The sequence below is a fragment of the Puntigrus tetrazona genome, chromosome 17 (genome assembly GCF_018831695.1).
Source record: "Puntigrus tetrazona isolate hp1 chromosome 17, ASM1883169v1, whole genome shotgun sequence".
NCBI lineage: Eukaryota > Metazoa > Chordata > Actinopteri > Cypriniformes > Cyprinidae > Puntigrus > Puntigrus tetrazona.
Window position 1 is genome coordinate 8,078,414 of NC_056715.1, and position 24,519 is coordinate 8,102,932.

General features: G+C 37.8%; 2 protein-coding genes across 5 annotated transcripts in view; one reads left to right on the forward strand and one right to left on the reverse strand.

Annotated features, from left to right (window-relative positions):
• rasgrp3 (RAS guanyl releasing protein 3 (calcium and DAG-regulated)) overlaps window positions 1-19,296 on the forward strand; it is a 29,172-nt gene extending 9,876 nt beyond the window's left edge. For all 4 annotated transcript variants that reach the window (XM_043262815.1, XM_043262816.1, XM_043262814.1 and 1 more), the window contains 16 exons: window positions 2,614-2,852; window positions 3,586-3,688; window positions 4,003-4,065; window positions 6,454-6,585; window positions 7,142-7,289; window positions 8,010-8,183; window positions 8,975-9,091; window positions 9,531-9,806; window positions 9,931-10,011; window positions 10,292-10,405; window positions 10,762-10,877; window positions 11,674-11,821; window positions 13,130-13,166; window positions 13,423-13,572; window positions 13,979-14,364; window positions 15,841-19,296. In XM_043262815.1, coding sequence (XP_043118750.1) covers window positions 2,783-2,852; window positions 3,586-3,688; window positions 4,003-4,065; window positions 6,454-6,585; window positions 7,142-7,289; window positions 8,010-8,183; window positions 8,975-9,091; window positions 9,531-9,806; window positions 9,931-10,011; window positions 10,292-10,405; window positions 10,762-10,877; window positions 11,674-11,821; window positions 13,130-13,166; window positions 13,423-13,572; window positions 13,979-14,364; window positions 15,841-15,849 — 2,124 coding nt within the window. In that variant the 5' untranslated portion in view covers window positions 2,614-2,782 and the 3' untranslated portion in view covers window positions 15,850-19,296. The remainder of the gene's footprint in view (window positions 1-2,613; window positions 2,853-3,585; window positions 3,689-4,002; window positions 4,066-6,453; window positions 6,586-7,141; window positions 7,290-8,009; window positions 8,184-8,974; window positions 9,092-9,530; window positions 9,807-9,930; window positions 10,012-10,291; window positions 10,406-10,761; window positions 10,878-11,673; window positions 11,822-13,129; window positions 13,167-13,422; window positions 13,573-13,978; window positions 14,365-15,840) is intronic.
• A 12-nt stretch (window positions 19,297-19,308) lies between these two features.
• On the reverse strand, window positions 19,309-23,974 carry fam98a (family with sequence similarity 98 member A). The gene is made up of 8 exons (XM_043262817.1): window positions 23,867-23,974; window positions 22,984-23,132; window positions 22,758-22,892; window positions 22,353-22,537; window positions 21,642-21,722; window positions 21,439-21,555; window positions 21,159-21,326; window positions 19,309-20,709 (listed from the first exon to the last, which is right to left on the reverse strand). Exons 1-8 carry the CDS (start codon window positions 23,905-23,907, stop codon window positions 20,011-20,013), a joined length of 1,575 nt encoding a protein of 524 aa, XP_043118752.1. The 5' UTR covers window positions 23,908-23,974; the 3' UTR covers window positions 19,309-20,010.
• Window positions 23,975-24,519: the final 545 nt, after the last annotated feature.

Below are 24,519 nucleotides of genomic sequence, written 5' to 3' on the forward strand. Positions count from 1 at the left end.
TGTTTAGAAGTGTACTAGCGTATACACTACCCCTAAACGATTGTGGTCAGTATATGCAAACTGCATTTCATTATTTTTAGAGTTTCTCTTTCTATTTGAATGTTTAAACTTTTTACCATCCATTATTCTAATATGCTGATATAGTGCTGAAGATTTCTTTTTATCATTCACTGTTAAAAGCAGTTGTGCTTCTTAATTTTTTTGTGAAAACAATTACCTTTTTTTAACAATATAAATATCTTACTAACTCTTAGTAGTGCATGGTATTTTTCTCTTCTGTGCTGTCAAAACCGAAAGAAACTGTTTTGTTTAAAACTGTTAGGGAGAAAAGAAATTTCCAACAAGGTCAAAATCTATTTATAAAAGCATTTCACAGAAATATAAGAAATAATTCAGAAGGGGAAAAGTCTGAAATTCTGAAATATTGAGTCGGGTTAGCAACTAAAGAACGGTATGAGAAAGATTTGACAGGAATTTTCTCCCAGGAACACAGTGATGCAGCTAATCTGACATTTGAAAGTGCAATTTCTTCTTTTATGACTATATAGGATATATATAGTTCCTACATATATTTATAGAATATATAGGAACTAAATTTAGCTGTTATGTTCAATAGTGATTCATCTTAAATCACTATTAAAAACTGTTATCACAATGAATTTTACATCATGCAGGATTTTATAGAGCTTGAGTCATAAATATCTAATATATTTGGCTTCGTGTGATGGTTGTATAACTGTGTGCTGGTCTGGATGAGGCGAGTCAGGACAGGTTCCAGCCGTCAGCGCTCGAACTCACAGATGAGAGGAGTGAAAATTAGACTGAGATATTTATAACCACGGTCCCTTCATCTCTGTGGTCAGGGATCTGTTTTGGGTGCAGGTGTACTTTAAAATGCATTTCGTGTGGATTGAGATTGAAATGGTTTTGCGGTTATTTTGCACGTCCCGCATAGAGTCTTTCATCTGAAGATATATGCACTTCCAGTCACCCCCTCACTTACTGAGGTCATTTATGACATCAAGAGAGGGCATCTCCAAGACAACGGCAATGAATTCCGTTATCGAGTTATTGACAGCAGCGCAGGTACCTCATTTGCCCTTGTATCTCACACATGACTTCACACAGGGACTGTTTTACTTCAAAGATCAGGATGTCGACTGAAGGTCCCACGAGATTAATCTGAGCCTTCTCTGTCGCAAGCAGCTGCTTAACCTCTGAGTGCATTCGCTGTTGTTGTTGTTGTTATTGTTGTTATGGCTAGATTTGATTTCCAGTGTTTGTGTATTGAAGGATAATTTGTTGTTGATCCTTCAGATTGCACCTTTTCTGATCTTCGCCGCAATAAAAATAAACCCAAATCCAAAATTAATCTGTTAGCTATTTGTGCACAGGAACACACACTCACCCTGCCCGTTTTGATTACACAGATAAAGGATTCAGGAAAAAACACACCTCATCCGGAAAACCGATGTACGCATCACAGCGTAAGACAGAAATAAAACAAAGCGACACAAGTTCGAAAGGCTAGTTATCCTTTTACGCGTGGGCACACACACGTTCATAAGCGTTAATGAGTTAAAACACTATTATGTTATGTAAGCTCTAATCAGGTATTGTACGTCCAGCTCAGTGGGCCAGAATGATGTCATGCCATCTGTGTGGAATCGTGATGTGTGATGTAGCGTCATGCAAACAGAGCTCCTGCCAGAGAGATGAAATATTGATAGCTGCCATGGGGAGTTCACAGAAGAATAAAGCAGTCAAACAATTCAGCCTTAACACAGGTCTGTCTGCTGATGTGGTTTGGGAGAGAAGGGCTAGGGCCAAATACAGAAGGCACTTTGTGGATACCGTAGTTTATTTATTTTTAAAGCATTTGTGGCTCAAATCCCATGTTATATTGTTTGTTTGCTTTTTATAGGATCTATTAAATGTTTTAGATAAACATAGATAGGTTTAAAGACATATTTTTGCGAGCTTAATGGGAAACAATAATCTATCCATTTCATATTTTATGTGAATATGAGATTTTTCTATGTTTAAGTATATGACAAATTATGCAGGTACTGAGCTACTCATCACTGGTACCTACCCGAACCAATCTAAATAGTCTGAATATAAATGTAGCGTAGTGATTCAGGACGCACAAAAACACGCTTTGGAAAATGGATTTATGGTGTACTCTTTTATTATTCTTCATTGATCTAAATTTTGTGCATTTTGAACAAAAAAAGTTCTTCCAAAATGATGGCTTAATTCAGACAATGGGCCTTTGCACGTTTAAAATAACTAGCCTCAATGTAAAATGAATGAAAAATGAAATAGCTCATTTACTTGGGTTGATGAATTTACAGCTGGGGTTGATGATAAAAAGAAAAAAAAAATCAGGGCCTATTTTGTACTGCATTCATTAAAAAGTGTGAAAAAGACAAAGATTGGCCGGCAAACTTTACAGCAAGAGGTGATTACTGAACAGCATCAGTTCATTCATTATAAAGCTTCATCAGTTCATTCACTATAAAGCCCCTCGGTGCAAGCATGTGAAAGGCTTCATAAAATATTTCTTTAACTTTTTTTTAATAATTGACACTGTTTTGTTTGTTTCTGCAGTGAGGCACAAGTCAACCATTGTTTTGCTGAGCACACTGAGCACATTTAAAGGAGAGGAGACGTGGAAGAGAAGAGAAGAGAAAAGAAAAGAAAAGAAGAGAGAAAGAGGGCGGCTTGCCTAATGGCAGAGAGCTGGATGTCCCAGTGAGGTCAGGTCGGACGGGAGGTCATGGGGTCATTCACGCTGGGGAAAGCTGCTTCTCTGGAGCTACTACTGGAAGCCTGCATTCATGCGTTTGGTGAGTGAACGCTAAAATGACAAATATTATTTTGGACAAAAAGACAGATTCACGCACCAGTCTCAGACTAGCTCAGTCACTTGATCTTATGTTTGTTCAATTCATTGTAATTGACCACTGTTAGTGGTCAATGCCATTATGGATTGCTGTGATTGCATATGATTAATGACCACTGTTTTGCTTAATCGTAGTTGTTAATAACTATAAATGATCATACTTAAAAGTACCGCTCTTATTGATCAGCGAAATTACTGATCAATGTTATTGATCCATGTTATTGATTGTTTACTGATTAAAAATTTAGAAATTTGTACAAGTTTTTCATATATGTATCATAAGTATCTTATATTATGGTTTTGAGCCGCTATTCATTAATCTGTAATGAATGCTAAAAATGTGTAACCCTCCCTATTACTCATGCTCTATATTTTCTTATAATGTATTATTTTTTTAACACTTTTATTGGGACCAATTCTTTCTATTATCAGTTTATTAGCACATATAAAGCTCATATTCTGCATGACCATATTCTACATTCCTAATAGTACCCAATACCTAAAATTAATAAATTCAGAGTTTACTGAGGCAAATGTTGTAGTTAATGATTAATTAAGAAGAACAGGACCTTAAAATAAAGTGTGACCTATTCTGATTATTTTTTAATTATTTATTCTATGGTTATATTATGTTATCTGATCTTATAATAAATTCTTATAATCTTTTTCTGTAATAGACGATGAAGGAGAGCTGCATGAAAATCAGCTTCCCCGAACTCTTCTGCTGATGCATCGCTGGTATGTGTCCTCCACCGAGCTCGCTGGGAAACTTCTGATTATATATCCTGTGTCAAGTGTGTGGTTCGTGTGTGATGTTTCAGAAGATAACTGTTTTTAACATTTTGATGTTAGATCTCATTAGATAGGCTACCAAGTGACATCTCCAAAAAAATGACGTTACGTTCTCAGAATTCACTTTGTTTTTCTTAGCTTCTTTTTTGAAACGCTTTGCTTGAAAGTGTGCTTCTGCTATCCATCTTTTATATAAAAGATGCCACTTAAATCGATATGTTGTGTATTGAAATGCCATACTGTGTGTGCGTATACATCCGTTTGTTCTCCAGCATGTTTAATGCTCCTTGACTCTCTATCACGTATCGTGACTGTCGGGGAGATGACTGCCAGCGGACACGACTGAAGATCTGCTATTTAATGAGGTAAATAAAAACAGCTTCCGTTTACCAAGATAAACAACCCATTTATTCCCCAAGAGTTTCCTGCTCTGAATGAGTTAAGGTGTTTATTTGCATTGCTAGGCAACAACAGAACGTGTCGTGAGGAGGCTATTATATAGCGTTTCGTTTTTTTATTCCCCTTCTGTTCTTCCTCTTTTTCTCCGGAGGCTGCGTGACTGTCGCCTGCGCTCAGAATGAGGAGTGATGATGTCACAAGGACAGGCATCGCTCCTTCAGATCGACGTTTGTCCTCACTGGACATTTTGTGTTTTAGCGCACAGCAAAGAATGATTCAGCGATTCATCCATCTATTATTCACAAAGCATGTCTCCTCAGGCAACCTCTCCTTGTTCACATCTGCCTGCCAGTTTTCAGAGCTATCACTCCACAGAAACCGCAGGCTTTTATTCAGGCTTTCAGGATTTGTTTTAAGAATAAATACAAGACTGTATGATAATCAGGGATGCAAAGTCTAATTTAACACTCATGTTATGTTCCAGCCATTTTGAATTTTCAGAAGATTTTCTTTTTTTCGAAAATGCTTGTTAGGGTTAACACTAAACGTGGGACTAAGCGTACTCACTTCGCTGACACATTTTGGGACTTGTTGCATGCAGTATTATAGAGACGTTTTCCTTTCATCAAAGCACAAAATTCTCTCTGAATCATGCTAGAGAACATAATTTGGTTTTACACAAACCTGTGGCAGTTTTGCAGCTCGTCATTTAAGTGAAAGAGGAAAAAAACATACAAGACATTTTGAATTGCTTGTTGATTTATTGGTTTTGATTTTGGCTTATGCTTATTTTCAAAATGATAATATGTAGTGCATTTAATACACAATGTAATCATCAATAATGTGAACACACCTGTGGTTAGCATAACTTATCAGTTATCAGTGTGTAATGAGGTATTGTGTAGAAGTTGATGACCTTTTGGCCCCTGCTCTCGTTGGTCTCACTAATATGCACAGTTACACAATACAAACACCCTTGGGTTGTATCCTCCTAACTGCATGATGTCACTCTGACTCACACTGGGCAAACATTCCAGCTGATGTTTATGTCTCAAAAAAAAAACAGAAAAGCAAGAAAAGAATGTGTTTTTGTGTCTCAGTGCCCTTAGTGAGTCCGACAGTCAAAAACATCTACATAATTAATGATAAAAGGCATGCATCTGACATAAATACACTTCATCCGTTCCTTTCTCCAGGGACTTGGTGAGAGTCACCAAAACAAAAACATCACAAAATGAAGGAGGTCAGTGTTTTGTAGGACTGCATCCTGCTGGGGGAAAAGTAACCTTGCTCGATTTAAAATGTAGCCTTGATATTTACTGGAAGCATCCAATCAGGCTAGATTTGTTGCTGTTTTTCAGGAGATCCACAGGAAATCAACTCTGCATGTCTCATAGAACTACAAAAAGTTGTATAATAATACCATTGTTTTTTGTTGTTTTTGTTTTTTTAATATAAGCATGTCATGTTTTTGGATGTGAACCATCTTTTTAATGTTTTAAAAAGTATGCTCACCAGGGCTGGATTTATTTTATCAGTACAGTATAAACAGCAATATTGTGAAATATTATTGCAGTTTTAAAATGTTTTCTTTTTGAATATATTTTATATAGTCATTTATTGTCATGCTGGTTTTGTGCTCAAGAAACATTAATATTTTGTTTTGAAAATGATTATAGCCCATTTGATGCACAGCCTGTCACGTCAAAAAACAAAAGTATAAAAAAAGCAGGAAAAGGAAATCCTCCCTTTTAAAAAGGCAAATAAGGTATTCTAAATTTTCAGGACTGTACAGTTAGTTATCTTTATTACTATTTTATTTTTGCATCTAGTTTTTTCCCTTTTTGTTTGTAACCCAAAATAGACAAGCAAACCAGTTAACAACCACAGATATAAAATACCATGAAATTCCATCTAAGCACTGTTTTGCTGCACGGTAATTCTTGCTTCAAAGTATTATCTTGTACCATCATCATGGTGCTACCACAATCATTTTTTGTAAGGGTAAGATGAGTTTAATTAGCACACCAGCTAAACAGATGTTTGCAGACTTTTGAGCTGTTTATATATTTCGCGTTTGTGGTCTAGACTGACTCTGCTTCAAGGTTACTGTTACCCACAAGTAAGTACAGTGATGATGGGTTTGAGCGTTTTCTCAAGGCTGTTACCTGACAACAAACAGCATTAAGCCTTTCGCTTTCCATCATTTTGTTGAAATGTGAATTATCTTGTGCAGAAAAAAGTTTTGTACATTTTTTTTTTAAATACTGAGAGCCATTTGCACACTTAAAAAAAAAAAAACACTTTGTGTTTAACCACAGCTGTTAAACTGTCGTGTGTGTTTGTGTGTGTAGGTACTGGATTGCTGAATTCCCTGCAGAGTTTGATCTGGATCTAGGTTTGATCCGTCTTACAGAAGAATTTCGAGATGCAGCTGCTCAACTGGGTGGTGACGAGCACATTAAACTACTTGACATTTCTACAATGTGAGTGTTGTTATAACACACAAACACTCTGAACGCTGTGTATCTGCTCACAGCGTGCTGATCATTGACTGTGTCATTACCATTGACCTATTTGGCTTAATCATGAGCACCGTTTTGATTGAAATGAATATACTTTGTTGTAAATTGAAATGTCGCCCTTTTATGGCATAGCTTGACACTAATGAGCACGTGTTTTAATCACTGATTCAGATTATGTGGAAATGAATGCAGAGAGCGCTGTGCACCTGACTTTGTCACTAATTAACATTGAATGACATCTTAAAATTTGCACGTTGTAATTCATGAGATCATTTCATGATTATATTATTAGATAATTATAGCAGATGTCTTGTCATAACGAGCCTAAACTATATTTCTGTTTGTGCTTGACATTAGTGAGGTAACAGTTTGACATTATATAGGGGAAGATTTATTTTAGAAATGTTATGTTGGGTTAATTTTATTTATATTGGAGTATACTGACACTGAAAGGCTGGGAAAAATGAGCAATTTTAAGGCATTCTGAACGTAAAAGATTGAAAACATGTCTTTTCAGCCCCTCGTATGACTGGATGCGTAAACTGACTCAGCGAAAGAAGCAGGTGAAGAAGGGTAAAGCGTCACTGCTCTTTGATCATCTGGAACCCATCGAGTTGGCCGAACATCTCACCTTCTTAGAGTACAAGTCCATCAGGAGGATATCGGTTAGTGTGCACAGCAGAAATGGAAAAATAGAGTGTTTCCTTCACCTGGGAAGGCCGGCAGCTGTAGAGGACTTACGTCAGTGAAGATAATGCGTGTTTGCATGTGTTTGTTTTTGTGATATAGAAAGAAAAAAAGACTATGCATATTAGAACACACTTTGGATCACTTATCAGCGCTGCTGATTTTTTCCATCAACCTGTATTGTTACTCTTAGCAGCTAAGAGTCAAGTATTTTTTTAAGTTAACAAGCATCCTTCCTTTATCCATTCTTCCCTTCTAAATCAGTACTAAGCTTTGGTAAAAGTAATGTGATAGGAACCATGACATTTAAAGGAATAGTTCACCCAGAAATAAAGTTGGATGAAAATGTACTCACCCCAATAGTTTGTAATAGTTTACACTCAAATTCTAAGGAATCCATTGGTAAGCGATGTGACGGTAATACTAAATTTCTCCAAATCTATCCCGATGAAGAAACATACTCATCTGCATCTTGAATGGCCTGAGGGAGTGTAGATTTACCACAAAGAAAGCATATGAATCGACCGATTTACTAGAATGAAACTGGTTCACTTCCAATGCTTGCATTCAGACTGGTGTCTTAATTTAGCATGTTTATTCACAAGTTTTAGCTTTTTACTGGGAAAGTTGAACTGCTTTTTGAACTGCTTTTTTTCTCTTTAAAACTAGTATGAATGAATCTCTGTTTATGTTCTCAGTTCACAGATTACCAGAGTTACGTGATTCACGGCTGTCTAGTAGATAACCCCACTTTAGAGCGCTCCATCGCTCTGTTCAACGGGATCTCCCAGTGGGTTCAGCTGATGGTTCTCAGTAAACTCACCCCTCAGCACAGAGCAGAGGTCATCAACAAATACATCCATGTTGCACAGGTGAGAACATTAATTTATCTTCAGCTTGTCTAACAGGATTGCAATATTCCTGAGGAATATAATATATAATAATACAGAGGTCAGAAATAAAAGAACAGGAAATGCAGCTCGAAGGTGAATAAGGCCTGTAAAATTTTTGAATTACTCATTACAAAAGACTAAGTTTGCTAATAGGCCAGGATTCTGAAAAATAAACGTGCATTCTGAGCGGTGCGCTAAAGCAACATGCTGTCGAACTGTACTGTTGATTACGCAAATGCGAGACCCTTCGCCCAGCGAACCAGTTTCTGTCAGTGCATTCTGAAAACAGCTAGATGACATTTCCAGGCCCTTTGATATGTAAATGTCTGCCGGGGAAAGAGTGTGCGGGAGCCGCCTGCTTTCACGCCGCCGGGGGTGTATGAAACGCCTCTATTGTGAAGAGCACCCAGGCATCCCTTCAGTACAAAGCCTGTGCTTTTAGTATCTGTTTTAAGGCCTGCTGGGCATGATCCGTGTCAGCTAATAGATGTTAAGTGTCGAGCTGTCGAGTCGCTGGAGCTCCAGTAATAAAGGAGAGCTCCGCTTTTATGAGATCAGCCAGCACTTGTGCAATTATGCTGCAAATGAAAAGCCCTAGATTACATGTGAACTAATGGATAAAAATCTATTTATCTATCTATCTATCTATCTATCTATCTATCTATCTATCTATCTATCTATCTATCTATCTATCTATCCATCCATCCATCTATCTATTCTATGAGATATCCCATTTATTTAGCAATCTATGTTTCTTCTGTCTCTTTCAGAAACTGCTCCACCTGCAGAACTTTAACACGCTGATGGCTGTGGTTGGGGGTCTGAGTCACAGCTCTATTTCCCGCTTGAAGGAAACTCATTCTCACCTCAGTCCAGAGGTCACCAAGGTGCAACAGTCACTGCAAAAACAGCTGTTTAATTTTCTCCAAGAATTATTAAGAAACTGTTCACTCCCTTATCCGTAAAATCAAGCTGTCTTTGAAGGCCAACTCCTAATTCTGAATCAGCACATGTGATGTTACTGTATGAGACATAATGATATTAAAACATTATAAAAATGGCTTAGAAAAGTATAGTTTGTTGCGCAAAAAGTATTAGCACATTGCAGATGTTAATTGATTTGATATTTTGTTGTAAAATGCTAAATAAATTCCATTAGGTATAGGTAATAGAATTTAAGTGTCTGAATACAATTTCAGACCCTTGTATATGAAACATGCCCTGATAAGAAAAACAAAAGCAAGCGGTCAGACGTGTGAAATTTAGAACGTATAAAAGAAAGAGGTGATTAATTTCAGTAACTGTCTTTTTCTATGCTGCTGACAGATCTGGAATGAAATGACAGAGCTGGTTTCGTCAAAAGGCAATTACTGTGCTTACCGCAAAGCCTTCAGTGAAAGCGAAGGGTTTAAGATCCCAATCCTAGGCGTTCACCTGAAGGACCTGATCGCTGTGCACGTGGTCTTCCCAGACTGGGTGGAAGATGGGAAAGTGAACATTGTGAAAATGCAGCAGCTGTATCTCACCTTTAATGAGCTGGTGTCTCTGCAGAGTGCTGTGGCTCAGGTGGAGCCCAACATGGACCTGATCTACCTGCTCACTGTGAGTTCAGCTTATCAGTCTCCACGTTCAATCAGTCTCACTGCAGCACTGAATCACAGCCATTTTTTAAATAATTAATAATTAAACAAGTCTTTAATTTTGTTTTATGTCTGTTTATGTCAAGCTGTCCTTGGATCTGTACTACACTGAGGATGAAATTTATGAGCTGTCCCTTCTTAGAGAACCCCGTAACCCCAAATCTCAGGTAAGATCATTCATTATTGTTAAAAAATTGAGGGGATAGTTTTTTTAGAAGACTCATTAATTGTAGTTGAAGTGGCACTAAACACTTTTATAATGTTGCAAAAAAATTATTGTAAAATAAATGCTGGTCTTTTTTAAATATTGAAAAAAAAATCTGAGGATATATTCCTGTAACTTCCGATTTCTTCCCCTTTCTCAAGGAATTTTTGCTGAAGAGGGTTATTTTTGTAGTAATTGATGCAGAGCATAATAAATGAATAACATCAGTGTTTTTTCTGCAGCCCACCTCACCCACAACGCCCAACAAACCTCTGGCTCCGCTGGACTGGGCCTCTGGGGTCACCACCAAACCCGATCCTTCAGTGGTCAACAAACACATCAGAAAAGTTGTGGATGTAAGACGCTGTCAACACTAATACTCACTGACATTTAATAAATCATTAAAAAAAAACTATATTATTTAAATCAAAATGATTTTCATATTTTTTCAAATGTATAAATGCCACTAATTGTTTTCCAGTTCTATAAACCAGAATATAAGGGGCTGATTATGTCGAGCCTGTTTCAGTGGCTCCAAACATCCTGAATGGTTTAATCATATGAATTTGATTATATGGTAGATTATATCTGTGCACATTTTTATGCCACATACAGAGAACAGTCCAGTCATTTAACAGATACGTATTTAACTTTTGCTCAATGCAGCACATTCACTAAACTTGCGTATTGCTGTTTTTCGTTGCATATGAAGTCTGTCTTTCGTAACTACGACCATGACCATGACGGCTACATATCTCAGGAAGACTTTGAGAGTATCGCTGCAAATTTCCCTTTCCTCGATTCCTTCTGCGTGCTTGATAAAGACCAGTAAGTAGGAAACACACACACACACACACACACACACAAAATGTGTGATTCTTGTAAAAGCCCCCTGCAGTGCCAAACTGTTAATAGCGTTTCTTGGCGAGGATCCTTTATAAGCCTGGGCATAGATTCAAAAGTGCTTAGTGATATTAGAAGGGATGCATTTTCAGCACATCATCTTATTTTTGACAGGGTCAATTTAGTGCGTCTGGAAATTCCTCAAAGGGTTCTTCTCAACCGTGCTAAACTTGTAAGCGTGTTTTATCGCTGCAAATGGAGCAGAGCATGGCATGCCGACTAAACAACACAGTGATGTAATATTTAAACAACAATAATACATTTTTAAACAGAATTAAAGTGCAGTGTTTTCGAGTTGTGGGAAAAGACTGACGCTTTCTGTACCACTGGATGAACACATAAAAGTTTATTTATGTATTTAATTTTAATGATCAGAGAAAATGCATCATGAGTAATGCAGCATTAGTGACTTCAGGCCATGCAGCTGCTCAGCGTGGGTTACCTGCTGCATTGTTTAAAAGCTGAAGGTCATGACTCCCAGTGAAGGCACGCACAGACTCTCTCACACACTCACAAATTCCCCAGGCGTCCTCTGTGGTTCATCTTAGCCGTTCAGCACTCAAACCACATTACTAGCGTGTGACTGCATGCATTTCTTCTGAGCTTTTGTGCTCACACTTATGATTCTGTTCAGACATACCTGTTTTGACACAGGAAGCAAAAAAATACTGCTTCATGAGCTGCAGGCTATAACAGTGATCTCTCTCTTTTTTTTGTGCAGGGATGGATTGATCAGTAAGGATGAGATGATGGCGTATTTCCTGCGTGCCAACCCATTGCTGCAGTGTAAAATGGGGCCTGGGTTTATTCACAACTTCCAGGAGATGACTTACCTGAAGCCAACGTTCTGTGAACACTGCGCTGGATTTGTAAGAGCTGATATTATTTTGCTTATAAAGAGCTACTAAAGAAATAAACATCTTTCATTTCATATAAACACAATTGATAATGCATGTTGGGATGTTTCTGCTGTGCAACGCTTATGCAAAGTTACTCTCTAGGACTAAAGTGCAGTAGAAGGCTTCTGAGGGTTCGGCTCTGTGTGTGTGTGTGTGTGTGTGTGTGTGTGTGTGTGTGTGTGTGTGTGTCCAAACAAGCGTATGAGTTTACCACAGCATCACTGAACCAATGCAGACGCGTTTAAAGGTTGAATCCAACCTTAAAACCAGTGTCTCACTGTTTTTCGCTCCCAAGAGTTCTGGCTAGTTGAGTTACAAATTTTATTGCTGTTCTTGTCATTACAGGCCAAGTGGCTGACTGTTAAAAATAGTGAAATACCGTTCAAAGGTTTGGGGTCAGTAACATTTTCATTTTTCTTAAAGAAATTTAATACTTGAATGCTTTAAATTAGTCATAATTGACAGTAAAAATGCTGTTCTTACAAAAATATGTGCAGTAAATAAGTCTCACGCAGCAAATTAAAATGATTTCCAAAGGATCATGAGACCCTGAAGACTGAAGTAATGGCTGCTAAAAATTCAACATTTGTGATTACATGAATAAATAAAAAATGTTTCATTTTAAATTATAATAATATTTCACACTATTACTCTTTCGCCTGCATTTTTTTATAAAAAAATAAAGCAGCCTTGATGAGCATAAGAGACTTCTTTTCAAAAAATAATTACCGACCCCAAACGTTTCAACAAGATACAGTAAATAACGCTATATAATATAAATCAACAATAGGATTTTTTTTTTTAAAGCATGACAGAAAACTATACACACACACACACACACACACACACACACACACACATTCCTAGCAAATGCAACACATTTCCTGTTGCCACTGAACTGAATATTCTGGGCTGATGAACTATAGAATGAGTGTATACACTACAGTGAGTGTTTAGTCAAAGTCACTGCTGCTCAAATTGTCCTGTATTTACACAGATGGTTAGACAGGAATCTGCTGAGTTAACACACACATTCTTTTAAACAGACTTTCACACACACACACCAAGATCCACCTTGTCACACTATATTGCACAGGAAGGGTGCAACGTGTGGAAGTATCCTGTTTATTACTCATGGGTCTGTGTACAGAAAACTATAAACTCCAACGGCATGAACTTGCCGCTTCTGTTCCTAATTCATAATTACTCACATGCTTCTCTCTCTCCATTTTGTTCTCTTCATGCCCTTCCTCTTCACCCCGTTGTCCGTGTTTTCAGCTCTGGGGAATTATTAAACAAGGATACAAGTGCAAAGGTAAGAAATAAATAAATAGCGCAAATCACAATAGATGTTTGAACAGGGCGGTAATCTTGTAAATTCACCGTTCGGTTCTTTTTTCTGTTTGTTTAGTTGATATTAGTGGCTTGTTAGAGAACGTGTTTCTCACATTTAAATAATTATAAATCGGTCCCATGCATACATGTGTAATATATTTTTTGAAAGATTAAATTGTATACAGTTGTCATGTAAATATTCAGTTAAATATGCATTTTCTGTTGTTGGTTTTCAGACTGTGGTGTTAACTGCCATAAACAGTGTCGTGAGCTGCTGGTTTTAGCGTGTCGGCGTCTCCCTCGTTCCACTTCCCTGGGCAATGTGTCTCCTGGAGTGCTCACACACAGCTCTTTACCCAGCAGCCCCAGCCTGCCCACCTGTAAAGGTGAGAACGCACCTGTACAGTACATCACCATCTGCTTGTCTCAGAGTAGAACAGGGTGATTTGCATTAGTGTGATCTGTCTCTCATCCACACACAAACATACGCTTACCACTGAAAACTACTGTATCATCTTTTGTATATTCATTAAAAAAAACATCTAATGAAACTAAATGTAAAAATCTCACAAAAAAAGCAAAAAAACCCTGTAATACTATACCCTTTTTTTGGAGAAGCAAAATTATGTGAGATTATGTCCAGAGAATATTTATTTCTATATATATGTATGTATGTATGTGTGTGTATATATATATATATATATATATATATATATATATATATATATACTCTGATAATAAAATATTGAAGAAATATTCCCTTTGCTAACATTCTCTCTTGCTATTGCACAGATGACGATGAGGTGTTTACGTTCCCTGCCGTGTCGTCGTCATCAGGCTCTGATCTGGAGGGTAAGTCCATCACCCTGATGACAGGTTCAGCCCAGCGCATCTCAGTGCGGCTTCAGAGAGCCACCACCAGTCAGGCCACGCAGACAGAGCCCTTGTGGCCTGAAAATGGCTGGGTGGCCGTCGCAGACAGTGGGTCACACACCTTCCCCAAAATGAGATATAGGCCACACCGCAAAGCATCCAAGAGCAAAGGCTTTGCTCGCTGGGAGAACGACACGCAGAGTTCGGCAGCGGCGAGGAACAGCAGGAACTCCCAGGAGCACAGCGAAGAGTCCCAGCAGAACGGACTCGCAGAACAACATATGAACAAAACCAGGACCTCTGAGGTACGACTGAGAGAAAAGCACCTCATTTGAATTCTAAAGAAACAATCCTGTAGCTATTTTTAAAGCTGTGGTGTGTTGTCCTCAGATTTGATTGAGATGGATGATCTTGTAAATCCAACAAACCGCCCTTCTTGTTTCACTATCTTTTAATTCCTACATCTCTTCCAAGGCCCTAAAACATCTTTTTATGAAACTTTGCACCCCTGTTTCCATGGAAACGCCAAGGTTTAGCAGCCTGGTCTTTTGTCGCTCTAGAGATAATCTTCATCAAGGTCCGCAGAGCCGAGAGCGCCACAGCACTCAAGCTGATGGCCCTAAATATGGAGTAGGACTAACCTGAGTAGGGCTCTAGACTGTTATTTTAGGACCTGGCAGACACTTTGTTTTGGGTTAAAATGCAGAGCATATGTCTGACCAGGATTGTGTTGCTGTGTTTGTTAAATGCAGATCTCAGATGTGTTATTTGTAGAACAGGCTTTAAAAAGACAGGGTCACTTGACACACAGGGATTAGACTGTTGGTGCACCTGTCAGCGTTACAATGTAGAATTAATTTTTTAGGTGAGCAGTTCATGAATATGCATGTTCAACTCACTTAAACTTTGTTACCCTTTTAAGGCAGACATATAAAACTACAGTCATTATTATTAATTTAATAAACTATTTTAATATTTATAGCAACAACTGTCATTTGAATAACTTATGGTATTTTTATGTTCCAGATATGGATTTAATTTCAACAAAAAACATAAAAACCAAAAAAAAAAAAAAAAAAAAAAATATATATATATATATATATATATATATATATATATATATATATATATATATATTACTAATGTTAATATTATATTAATTATTAATCAGTGTTGAAAACAGTTCAGCTTAATATATTACTTTTCTATTTAATGAATAGGATTTCAAATGAACACTATGATGCATAAGGGGTCATGAATGATTTTATTAATGTCTTTACTGTCTTACTTTTTATCAGTTATATATGTTTGCTGGCCAAAAGTTTTTTTTTCAAATTGACAAAATCTTTCAATAGCAGTGTACACTGATGTACATGTTTAACTATATAAATTTAAAAACAAATATATATATATATATATATATATATATATATATATATATATATATATATATATATATATATATATATATATATATATATGCAAATAAGAAAGTTTGTTTGCTGAAGGTCTCATAATTGAAGAAACAATCAGTAACGGTGTTAAGTTCTCTTTTTACACTTTTTTTGTCTGTCTGTGGTTGCCCAAGTGTTGTGTATTTGTTTACTAAGGTGTTCTGAGCGTACTTTTTTAGCATGTTGTTATCAAATTGTGTTCAGAGTTTACTTACTTCTCCCAAAATCCTGAATCGATACTGAAATCTTCCTGAGCAGGCAGCACTAATTATTTCCCCTAAACAAGTGAGTCATGTGTCCTCATGATCTTCCACTGTGTGTTTTCAGATCAGCTGACTTGACTGCTCTGTGGGCCCATGCAGGACACCCTGGAGCCTGTCAGGACCACGGCCCAGAGGGCTGTCCGCTCTCGGGGGCGTGCTGGGGTGCCTCATGCCTCCAGTGGATCAGGAATAGGGCCACTATTTCCACAGCCACAGTAAAAGAGGGGCGGCAGGCAACCCGCTGGCTGAACTGGGGGAAGGGTTGCATCAAAGGAAAGGTCTCGGACTAAACAGAGAGTGACTGCGCTGTGCCGTCCTGGTTGGAAATCTTACTGAGAATCACTGGAAGCTGATGTGACGGAGACATCAGCGTGATAATAGATGAGTGAGCGAGAGTATTTAAGGTATGCCGTTGACGTGTTTGCGACGCACGCTCTGATTTTCGATCTCCCAAAACACTACTCTGAAAGGACACAGTGGATGTGAAGGTTATATTCGGGCCGTCTGAAGTCGAGCATGGATCTGGGAAAGATGAAGATCAACGTATGTATAATCGGACATTAAAACACTAACTTCATTTATGTGTTACCCAGCAACACATTATGATCTGAAGTGGAAGGTACGTCGAGTTTTAAAACCCTTTACCCCAAATATAATTATAAAACCCACTTACACTGTTTTACAGAATGGTTTGCACCATAGTTGTACCTCCTGTGCTTGAGAAAATTCAGACAAGTAACCTCTGACCTGCTTAGCAACATTAATAGCTATGCGAGGTTGAAATGATCTTTATATATACATGAATTCAAAGACTTTTCTGCCGACACAGGTGTGCCGTCAGCCAGGTGTTTATATGGCCTCTGTTGCTAAGCGGCAGATGAGTCCATCGACAGTCTGTCGCCAAGGCAACCCACCGTCCTTCAGCGCCATATGTTCTGAAATAAGTTTGACACCCAGACTCTCGGCTCAGTTAGAGCCCAACAGCCTCAGATGGGACGAGCCTTATACAATCATTTCTGCAGACAGTGTATGTGAGAGAGAGAGCACAGGTGGATCAAATGAGCTAAGACAAATAATAATTATAGTGAGTCTTTGAGCCTATAGGATTATATGCTCTTCTGGCAATACATTGGCAGATAGCACAGTTCCCCAGCAAATGAACATTCTGTCATTATTTACTCACCCTCATGGCTAAAGTGAGTTTATTTTTTGTATTTATTGTGAAAAGCTGCCCTTTTTCAATACAATGACGTTAATGGTGACCACGTCTACCAGGAAAGGTTTTTAGCAAATATCAATTTAAAGGGATAGTTCACCCTGAAATGAAAATTCTGTCATTATTACGCTCTCTCACGTTGCCCTAAACCTGTAAAACCTCTTAGGAACACAAATTAAGGCATTTTTGATGAAATTCAAGATCTTTCCGACCCTCCCTAGACAGCAATGCAACTGCCACATTCAAGGCCCAGAAAGGTAGTAAGGACTCGTTGAAAGAGCAAAATTTATAAAACAGAAAAAAAAATATTCTTGTAACTTCAGAAAACTACAGCTAAACCACTGATTTCACATGGACTGTCTATGGAGGATTAGAAAACTTGTGTTTCGATGATGAATAAAAGGTCTCACGGATTTGTAACAACAAGAGGGACATGCAAGTGATTAATGACAGCATTTTAGCATTTTTGGGTAAACTATCCCTCAGTAACCCGCTGCAAAAAAATCTACTGAAGGCTTATGAGGGCTTAGCATGAGTCTAATGTAATGTACAAGTATGGTGTGGTTTTTTTTTTTTTATTCCCATTTACATTCACTGTATGGAAGATATCATCTTAAAAGGTCTTCATAGAAAAGTCATATGGTGAGAGGCGACATGCGAGACATTAATTTAAATGCATGCTAAATTAATGTTAGATGCCAGTGATTCCTGAAACGGTTAAGAAACCTTCACGTGTAGCCTAGTGCTGAACGCGCTTGCCTGTTGCCATAGTCATTAGAGTACTATTCTAATTCTTTGCTAATGATTTTGCCCTCATCTGTGTATGTCTGGCAACATGATAGATGTGTATCTGTAGTGCTAGTTAGAATTTAAATGGTCAGAGATCAGAAGATGAGGCGACTCTCAGAAGGCACATGCTGAAAGTAATTCATTTGATTTGATGTAGCATATAAAGCATACTACTGAAAGGGATAGTTCGCACAAAAAATACGATTCTTCATTGCTATATGTAAGTTCATACAATGAAATTCAATAGGTACCAAGACTGGTTATTGTTTTTCATTTTTGACTTAACTATCCCTTTAAAATGTTACAACTTAAGCGTGACTTTCAGAGCCTTAAAGTAGCAGAAACTCCTGTGGGATATTTGTAATACATCTGCTGTCTTTCACTTGTTGGAAAGTGAGAATTACTGCTAACGTGTCGAGCACACATTATTTGACATACGAGCAGCAGCAGCAGTCACATCAACACAATTTCTTGTGCAAACATCTTTACATAATACAAGCTTTTGCGAAATCAAGAGATGTGTATTGAAAAACTGATGACTCCTGACTCTTCTGAGCCATCAGAAGATATGGCCAACAATTACTGCTGTAAAATGATCAACCTTGTCATTGCTGTATTGAATTTATCTTTATCTCATGAATGGTCATGTTTCTGGTTAATGCCAGGTTTACATGAGGGAAAGGTGTACATTTACTACATTTTGAACATCAAGCTTAAAGACCCGTTTATTACCAAGGATCTTGCTGCACTTATTTCTCCTCACTATATATGAAAAAAATATTAAGCAATCTAATTATTAGGTTCTTCCCATGCCGAAATAAGGTTGTGTCATCTCAGCGTCTCAGGGTTGCCAGTGAAGATAAGCTTGACCCATAAAACTGAATATTAAACATCAAGGGATTTTTACCATCTCGACTAAAATATTTGGACACCATTTACGTAACTTTAGCTGGAAAAGTATCACATTGAGAGTATTTATAGTGTATTTTTGAAGACACAAAAAACTGGATTTAGATTTGAGCTTAGTCTGCTATTACTAGAATGACTGTAATAACTGAATGTGTCATATGTAGAAACGTTCTGTGATTCCTTTTATTGCACTGTTATAACTTACCTGCTGTTCATGGAAAACATCGATAAACACACTACCCTAAAACAGACTAAATCACAACTATTCAGAAAATTCTTTAGCTTTTAAAAACGTTCTAGTTTGTGTTTAATGTTTCCTAACGACTGATTTAAAACTGTGATTAAGTGACTTTGAATGTTTAGAAAATTGTTTAGGCCATTTTGCAGGTATTCAAATAAATTGCCGTCTGTCACCCCCATGTGGCCATTGTATTTATAAGCATGTCACAAGCACATAGGAATCATAGTTTCTGAAGAATTCTTGTTTTTAACTTAAGTTGTTTTTGTCACTGTAACTTCTGATATTTTATTGCCACTGTAATGCAAGAAAAAGAATCTTTATTTGAAAATGATTAGATTTCTGTGATTAAAAAAAATAAAAATACACCAAGCCGGTGATCTCTTCTCTTTACGGTTTATTTAATCATTTCAAAACCTTTAAACATTGTAAAGGTGAACTGCATCCACTCATCCCAAACCAGCAGAAAGCTCAAAACAAGTCAGTCAATCAATCTCAGGGTTTCCACAAAGTCAGCAAACGAACATTCACACGGGAGCGTCAGGAACTCAGCTGACCTTTATTTGTACGTTAACAAAATCTCACTGAGGGAGATGAAAAACAAACATTTTCAAGTGCTGATCGTTGAAATGACAGGATGGACATTTGAGAACTAATTAAGTCAAAGTAATTTTTCCATAAATAAAACTAGAATAACAAAAGTTTGATCACTTTCTAGTATAAGGCTTCGTCAGAGTCGGGACAGCGAGATCAGGCAGTAGACTGGACCGATGTCAATCATCAATGAGGAAGGAACAAGAAAAAAAGCCAGCAACACACCAAAGTTTATCCTAGGAGGTTTTGGCATCCCAACCTCGCACTTCCAAAATAACTAAAAGTAGAACAGTTCAAACCAACCGTACACATGTAGAAGCGCATTGTTCATTCAGAGGAGATCTCCGTAAAACAGACTCCAGAGGCACCATGGGAATGATGAGATGTAATGCCTGTCTGCTCGTTCAGAGGCCTGTGATTCTCTCTTGTTCTCCCACCCTCAGAGAATTGTGGGTCCATTTTGAAGTAACAGTAGTAACAGTCTGTTTTCAGCTAGTAAACTGTCTTCCCTGGCCAAAGCCGGCCTGGTTATACTGTTGCCCGCCTTGCTGAAAGAATTGCTCGAATTGCCCTCCTTGGTTATAATTCTGCCCTCCTCTTCCACCCCATCCTCCTCCCTGCCCACTTCCTCTTCCTCCTCCTCCTCCTCCTCTTCCTCTACCCCCACGCCCACCCCTTCCACCTCTCTCCTGGTGTCGTCCTCCATCCTGATAGTAGCCCTCGTGCTGGTAACCACCACCTCCACCCTGATATCCACCTCCTGGGTACCCCGGTCCTTGTTGGCCTCCTTGGTAGCCTCCTCCTTGGTATCCCGAGCCCTGCTGGCCTCCTTGATAGCCTCCTCCTCCTCCTCCTCCGTATCCTCCTCGATATCCACCGTCCTGGTAATGACCCTGATATCCACCTCCACCAGAGCCGTCCTGCCAGTTCCCCTGCGCTTTACCTCCACGGTGGTCTCCTCTTCCACCTCTGCCTCCACCTCCTCTCTCGTGACCTCCACGGCCGCCCTGCTGCTGATCGTAACCACCTCGACCACCACCTCTTCCTCCTCCGCCACCGGAGTAGTACTGTCCTCCACCGCCCCCTTGTGGACCATCCTGCCGTTTCTGCCACGTGGGCATCTCTGGAGGTGGGGCTTCGATCTCATTGGGTCTCCCTCCTCGATCAGGAACACGACCCATGAGGACCTAAAAAAAAACCAAAAAACAATAATAATCAATCAAGTAAATTACCACTTAGCCTTTTACTTTTAGGAATGAAATTAAAATAAATGCAATACTTTCTTCTATTTAAAGAACCCTGAAAACAACATGCATCAGTGCAATTGGTTTCGAAATAATGTTTTTAGAAACAAATCTGCCTATTAGAATGGTTTCTAAAGGAAAGGTCAACCTTGCCATCACAGGAATATATACATTTTTTTAACATATTAAAATATAACACTTAATTTTTTAATTGCGATAACACTTCACAATATTATTGTTTTCACTGCATTTTGATCAAATAAGTGGCTTTAGTGAGCACTTCCTTTATAAACATTTAAAAAAAAAATCTTAACTTCTGAAATTGTGCAGCAACAAAACAATCAGTAACAACATACATGTACAAAGAGAAAGTACAGTAAAACCTAACCCACCTTGTTAATGGCACAGGCTGTTTTCTCCCGGATGTGACCGCTGCTGGTTCTGAAGATCTTTGATAAATCTTCTCTAGCAGCAAACAGGTGAGCCACAGACACTCTGGTTTTAGCGGCCAGCACCACACGAAGAGGCTGGTACACTTTTGAAAGTTTATCAGAATGTGTCTGTATAGAAATACAAAGCAAAGTCATTTTAAATTTAATTTGCTTCCCATTTCTGCTCACTCTATTAGTTTAATCGGTGTTACGATATACAAAGTAAAACAGATCGTTGTACCTTGGCTCTTTCTGACCAGCCAAAAGACTGCACTGTAACATCCAGTCGTTTCAGCAACATTTTCCTTCTGACGTCATACTCATTCACAAGCGCTTGGTTTATTGCTTCAATTTTCTCCTGAAGTTTTATGAGAGAAAAAAACAAATTAACACAACATACAAATTTAAAATGGTTAGTTTAGTGTTTTTAAAATTGGAGCTTACCCAGTGTACAGGGCCCAGTGGTTTCTTCAGCAGAGGTTCTCCTATATGAGATGAAGGAACCTTGGACAAAGCCTCCTTCAGCTGTGGGACAATAGTATTTGATTAGAGCATACAAACAAACTATGATTCTCATTCACATGCTTTCTTATACGAGCAGAAAAGATTTTTATGGAATAAAACATCAGCTTCACAACAGATGTGTCATTCTTATGTTGATTAATCTGGATCATTCTAAATGGAATGTGCAACTGCAGTTAATAATTAGAACTGGATGTAAATATGATCATAAAAAACATTTAAAAGTGTAAAACAGTTTAATTGTATTTATTTTTATTTAATACTAAACCTATTAAAAAGCTGCAATTGATTTAAATAAACCTGAAATAAAATATTGGATAAAACAAACACAAGCCATTTTTTTCTTGCTAACTCAAAGTTTAAGACGATGTACTAAACTTACAAATAATCCAAATCATATAAACAAAACTAACAAAAATGAAAAAAGCACATAAAACAATTACTAAACCTCAAATTAAGAATATCAGGAATTTCAAATGAAAAGGATAGACAAAACAATAAAATAAAAAAATACTATAACAGCTTATAAATAATAACATACAGGAATTTTCTGCACAAATCCATTAGTGAGTCAATGTGTATATACAGTAGTTGAATTAACAGCAATATAAATCGCCAGTAAATAAACCTCACCTTTTTCTCAATCCCACTAAAGAACTGGAACATGGTGATGTTAGGAGGGGGTTTGGACATGCCCAGAGCCATACAGATGCCCTTGAGCTCCATGAAGATTTTACTGCCGCCCGTCTCCTGTTCTTTCTTTTGGGGCTGGTTCACCAGAATCATTCTAGATGACTCAAGCTCAGAGATCAAAAAGCCTGGGAGAATTGTATGAATATGAAAAATATTTATGACGACAGGATCTTGAGGCCACGTTATTATACTTCAAAGTAGTTATTTTTATATTTTACATTTTCATTTGTTAGTATTAGTATCACCAACAGCCCCATAAAGAAAAAAAAAAAGAGAAAAATGCTCTGTTGGTAAAAAAAAAAAAAAGATTTCTAAAGATTCACAGTAATGACTTTGTTTGCATACTCAGCAGTAACAGGCAGTTGTTTGCGTTCAGCAGTCGTTTGGTGACGTCTCCTGTGATGAGAGCAGGATACGGACAGCACAGCTCGGCTAAAAGACCGCTCATCTCCAGCTGAAACCCCTCAGCCTCGCTTGGACCTGCGCAAGCCACACCCAAAACCAAGAATACACATTCTGACCGACGCTTTCACCGTCTCCAACATTATATTATGTTCGGGATCACACTCACAGCTGGTCGCCTGCACATTCTCCTCTAGTTTGCAGTAGAGCCTGAGCTCAGACACGAGCCAGGCACACAGTTTAGTGAACTCTGGGGATGCAGCACCACCAGTCACAGCCGTCTCAAGAGCTCCGTCCTCTAGGAGTGGACCCTGGTATCTGCAAACACACACCATTTGGAGAAGTTCATTTGCAATTTATCAAGCACTTCCCCTGCTATGTAGGAGAATGAGAAGTGACCCATTGATGGTGAAGTGTGTGAAAGCTAGACACTTTCAATTATTAAAAAAACAACAACATTACGCTGTACAAGTTCGTTCTTATCCTCAAATGGCATTAATAATTATTTACTTAAATCATAATTTATTTACTTACATCGAAAGGCTTATAATCTTACACAAATGCGAGACATTCCTATCGGTTCTTCACTGATTCTAGAACGGTCTACGGATTGACAGATCTGGAGCTGGGAACGTAGTGACAGAGGTGTGTTCATTTAGGCTATGATGATTCAGGCTATTTATGGCGGTGGAGATATTTGAGATATTTGAGCACTGCTGACGCAGCACGACGCCCAATCACTTCATTGATTATATAAATAATGCTGTCAAATACACCTGCCAATATCCCGCGCTTTAATGTAATATGACAGACAACTAATCACGGCTGTTGAGGAATAAAAAAAAACACCTGAGAATGTTTTTATATTCACTTAAAGTTGATAATATCCACAGCAGTTCAGAAGAGGGAAAGCTGTTCGGTGTCTCAGATCATGCAGAACACCGGCGTGCCGGGACATGCGTGCACGAGCTCAGATTTGTGCAGCTAAACCGCAAAATTAAAACGGCTGATAAAGTACAAATATACGACAGCAAGATATTTGATTCACCTACCCTAGGTCCTCCAGAGAATCAAGAATATCAGTAAACTCCATTGTAATTTACTCCCTCTAGCAGCCGTAATGACTGCAATGCTGGGTTGGCATAATGGGGTCCTCACAGCTCTTGTAGGCGACCAAAAATATGCCGGATACGTTTTATTAGTTCTTGCTTTCCCCTGTAAAATGTTAAAATTAAATAAATTATAAAATGAATCATTTATTTAATTTGATAATTTATGTAGTAATTTTATAACTGTTTTAACTGCTTATCCATTTATGCATAATTTGCTAAATTTCATATACTTAAATTAAAATTTACTTCGTTTATTAATATTAATAGAATGCTGGTGTGTGTGTGTGTGTGTGTGTGTGTGTGTGTGTGTGTGTGTGTGTGTGTATATATATATATATATATATATATATATATATATATATATATATATATATATATATATATATATATATATATATAATCTGATATATTTAACATAATTTGTTATATTTGTAATATGCATTTAGTGTATTGTTCACTAAACAAAAAAAAGAACAGGTGATTTTTACTTTTTCATTTGTTATTGTTGCTTGTTACTTCACAATATTCCAAGGAACACAGTATAGACATTGTTTGCATGTGTACCTCAATCCTAAAGAATGTGTCATACGTAT

Excerpts from the sequence above, each read along its gene's own strand:
- fam98a (XM_043262817.1), bottom strand. The coding sequence starts at position 23,907 with ATGGAGTTTACTGATATTCTTGATTCTCTGGAGGACCTAGG. Across the intron at positions 21,556-21,641 it reads CACTGGGCCCTGTACACTGG|GAGAAAATTGAAGCAATAAA; the intron begins GTAAGCTCCAAT and ends ATAAAACTTCAG. Across the intron at positions 20,710-21,158 it reads CAGCCTGTGCCATTAACAAG|GTCCTCATGGGTCGTGTTCC; the intron begins GTGGGTTAGGTT and ends GTTTTTTTTTAG.